Source organism: Haliaeetus leucocephalus, unplaced genomic scaffold, assembly GCF_000737465.1.
Source record: "Haliaeetus leucocephalus isolate CR32 unplaced genomic scaffold, Haliaeetus_leucocephalus-4.0 Scaffold0, whole genome shotgun sequence".
Lineage (NCBI taxonomy): Eukaryota > Metazoa > Chordata > Aves > Accipitriformes > Accipitridae > Haliaeetus > Haliaeetus leucocephalus.
In genome coordinates this window covers 17,132,078-17,135,609 of record NW_010972436.1, presented here as the reverse complement: position 1 = coordinate 17,135,609, position 3,532 = coordinate 17,132,078, and the positions used below count along the sequence as shown (strand labels likewise).

Below are 3,532 nucleotides of genomic sequence, written 5' to 3'. Positions count from 1 at the left end.
GACGGGGGACGGCGGGGCTTTGGGCGGGGGGGGCGGGGGAGCGGAACGCAACCCCAAAACTTGAGCCTTTTTGGGGAGGATTGACCTTGGCGGGGAAATCTCTTGGAAAAGGCTTCGCCTGTGCGGGAAGTTCTCAGGAGAATCAAAAGCTGCGTTGGTCGTAAGGGGAGCGACCTTTGAGTAGAGCCTGTTGTTTGCTTTTTCAACTTAAAAAAAAAAACCAAAACACCCGAGATAAATGCGTTCCAGGGGCTGCATCTCTCCTTGCCCATGTCTTGCCAATGCATCTCAATATTTTTATGCGATGGTTTTGTGAGGAAAATGAGCCAAGTGAACAGGAGTGAGTGGGAAACTAAAGCAGGATTTAGTCCTGCCGCTGTGTCTGTATCTGCTGCGCGAGGGCTTGCGCGCAGGGAGGGCACGGTTCAGGTCAGCAAGCGGAGAGGTAGGTGTACGATGGGGACCTCAGTGAAGGTTCACAGGATGTCCTCGTACCCACCAGGAAAGTGCTGCTACATGCCTAGGCTTTTATTCCTTCCATTTTGCAAGCTAATAGGATTTTTAGATAGTCACTTGATAATCAATTTCTCATCGCGTGTTCATGAGGTTTCCCAGAAGGCCAGCATCTGTGAAGTACGGCCACCAAATTACCAATCCCTCGTTCCTGAACGTAAGAGCCCGATGATCTGTTGAGACATAAGAGGCCTGATGCCAGAAGAGGAGACTACTTGGGATTTTAAGCAAAACCAGAGCGAACAACAGGTGCTCGGCACATCCCACGCTGCTTGTCTTCAGTTCTTTGGCTATGATGTTAACTGAAAAAATCGGAGTTTAAAGTATCCTGGGAATTTTTATCTCTACCTCGTCCTCCTCTTCGCTGTCTGGCATGCAGTTGTCTGCCTCCCACTGCTGCCTGTGATAGTCTTTTTGGGGATTTTATCATCCTTGCGTGACTCAGCACTCTCGCTGCCCTTCTGCCCTCCCCAGCCCTGCTGCCGGGCGCACTGCCCTGAAGCACATCCTCCGTCTCCTCGCTAGCTGCGTGGCTCCTCGGTGCTCCAGCACCATTCATTTCCTCTGTTTTTCTCATTTGTGTTTTCCATGTAATTTTCCCATTTCATTAATTTTTAAATTAAATAAAAAAGCCAATAACTGGCTGTAGTTAAAGTCTGGATTTTGTGCATTAACCTGTGTAACCTGTCATCTATCTTAATTACGTATCTTTTTCAATCTTTTTTAAGGCTAGTGAAAAGATCCAGTAACTTTCATGTAAAGCTTAGATGCTGGGTACTAGTGAATGCAATTTGTTTGCTCCCTATTTTTGTTATACCTGATTTCCTCCCTGCCTTCTACCATTTCACCTCCTCTGTTTTTTGTCCTTTTTTTCTGTATTTGTTTCAGATTAGATTCAAGTCACACCACTTTGATAGGAGCTGCTTCCCCTATATGTTTCTTTTCAGTATATGCTTCCAGAAACTATGTTTCTAACACCATGAAGAACCAGTCCTGATGGGAACTTCTACATTCTTTCAAGGTGAAAACAAGCAATGACAAACATATAATGAACAAAGAACAATAAACATACGAAAAAAGTACTTCTGAGACTCACATAGAACCGTGAGTTTACACTGCATGGTTCAATTTTCAAGTATGTCTAAATATTTTCATATACTTATGGTTTATTATTAGTCACAACAATGTTAACTTGCAGCAATTTTTATTTTGAAAGATTGTACTGTTTTTACTGTTGACTGTTCAGTTCCTTAGTTTTACTAACAGTTTCCTAATTTGACCATAAGCTACTGTCTCTTCTTACAGATCTGTTGTCATCAATATTTAGTTTGCTTCATGGTTTATAACATTCATCTTAATGGAACATCAGGCTGGCATTCTGCTGCAGACATTTATATATTTTTAGTTGATGTTTATATTGGAAGGATGATTTACTGGCTGTCTGTTTTCATATCAGTGACATGGCATTTGACAGGCAGCCTTTCACAAACTTAACCAATCTGAGTGAGCAGAGTTTCAAAAGACATCAAACATCATTCCTAAACTTAAATTTAATCACAAAATGGAAGTCTTTTATACTACCCCTTAGACAACTTTAAAATATTCTTTCTTTCTCCTGCTATTGTCTGATGTATTTCGTACATCAGAGCTTTTCTTCTGGGAAACAGAACAGAAAGTGATATGTTACAGTATTTTTTCATTTTCTTGCTGTGTAAGATTACTGCTGCACTGGTAAGAGTAGTACATTACATTCTTTGTGAATGTACAGGCACAGACATGTGTATATATATAATTTCATAAACATGATTTCTGCATCTTAAGGGTAATTCAGAAAAAGCTCACTGCCATGTAAAAGCATAACAGGTATAAAATTCTCTTGGTCAACTTGTCTTGATAAATAACATTAAACTGTTTGGATTACCATGATCAGATTTTGCTTTCAGTTAATTAGCGACAAATTCTGTGTAACTGCAATTACTTCAAAGTGCTTTTCCACTGGCAAAAATGAGATGACAATTTAATCTTTAGTGTTTGACCAGAGAGATACCTTTACTTGGTGTTATTTTCCTTCAAAAGATTTTGTTTTCAATCACTTACAAGTTTATCTGAATTAAATATTTGGGCTAAAGAGTCCCATGCCTGCACAAGCTGTTTATTTCAAAAAATTAAATTAAAACTGTTCAGGAATGAAAATGCTATTTTGTGTTTAACTAAGAAGTTTCATTCTTTATCCTCTGCAGCAGAGGTTGGTCCCTCCCACTTGTCAACTGTGTCTTTTCTTATCTTCATGGACAATAAGGCCCAAATTTTGCCAAGTTAAAATCTCTGAAAAATACGTAGTAGATGCTGGTTACAGCTGGAAAACTATATTTTCTCTGGTGACCCCTACCAAGCATGCTTCGATTTCAGTATTTTTCCCTGCACACAGCATAGACTGTGCCTGCACCTTTCTTCTAGGGTTTTCTCAGGGCTAAAGTTATTAAAAATTATTTCCCCTGTGACTGCTTCACTCTCCCTGGAGAGAGACCAGTGATTTTCTGCACAGCCCTGTATTACATGATGTCAGAAGCAACATAAAACTCCTTATGAAAGTCAGCAAAAGTTAAAGGAAAAAGGCTACGCTCAAGGTCTACTGAAAGATAGAAATTCAAAGGGGATACAGTTGGTATGTCAGAAGTTGTGCTTTGTCAGTGGACAAAATAATGAGGAGACTATCTGCCTGTCAACCCTTTTCTGAAGGCCATGAGTAAAGACTCTGTGAAGGGAGTTCATGACAACGGTGTGGCGGCTGGTGAGTTGAGAATAATGAACTTTCGCATCCCAGATGCCAGCCCTTCTCTTCCCTGTTTCCCTGTGATCACCACCCATAATCTTCCTGAGAGGGGATCTGGTAAGAATAGGTCTTTGACAGGACATAAGCACGACCTCAGCTTCAGCTGTATCTTGAACATCACTGAACCCTGCTAGTACCCTTTGCTTGTGTATCAATTTTGTTTCCAAAATTATTTATGTGCATTCC

The 3,532-nt window shown here is 40.6% G+C and overlaps 1 protein-coding gene across 1 annotated transcript in view; it reads right to left on the bottom strand.

Moving 5' to 3' along the window:
* Window positions 1-1,072, bottom strand: part of PITRM1 (pitrilysin metallopeptidase 1) — a 31,007-nt gene extending 29,935 nt beyond the window's left edge. Inside the window, exon 1 of the mRNA XM_010562994.1 lies at window positions 862-1,072. Within this exon, the coding sequence (XP_010561296.1) occupies window positions 862-1,072 (211 nt within the window). The remainder of the gene's footprint in view (window positions 1-861) is intronic.
* Window positions 1,073-3,532: the final 2,460 nt, after the last annotated feature.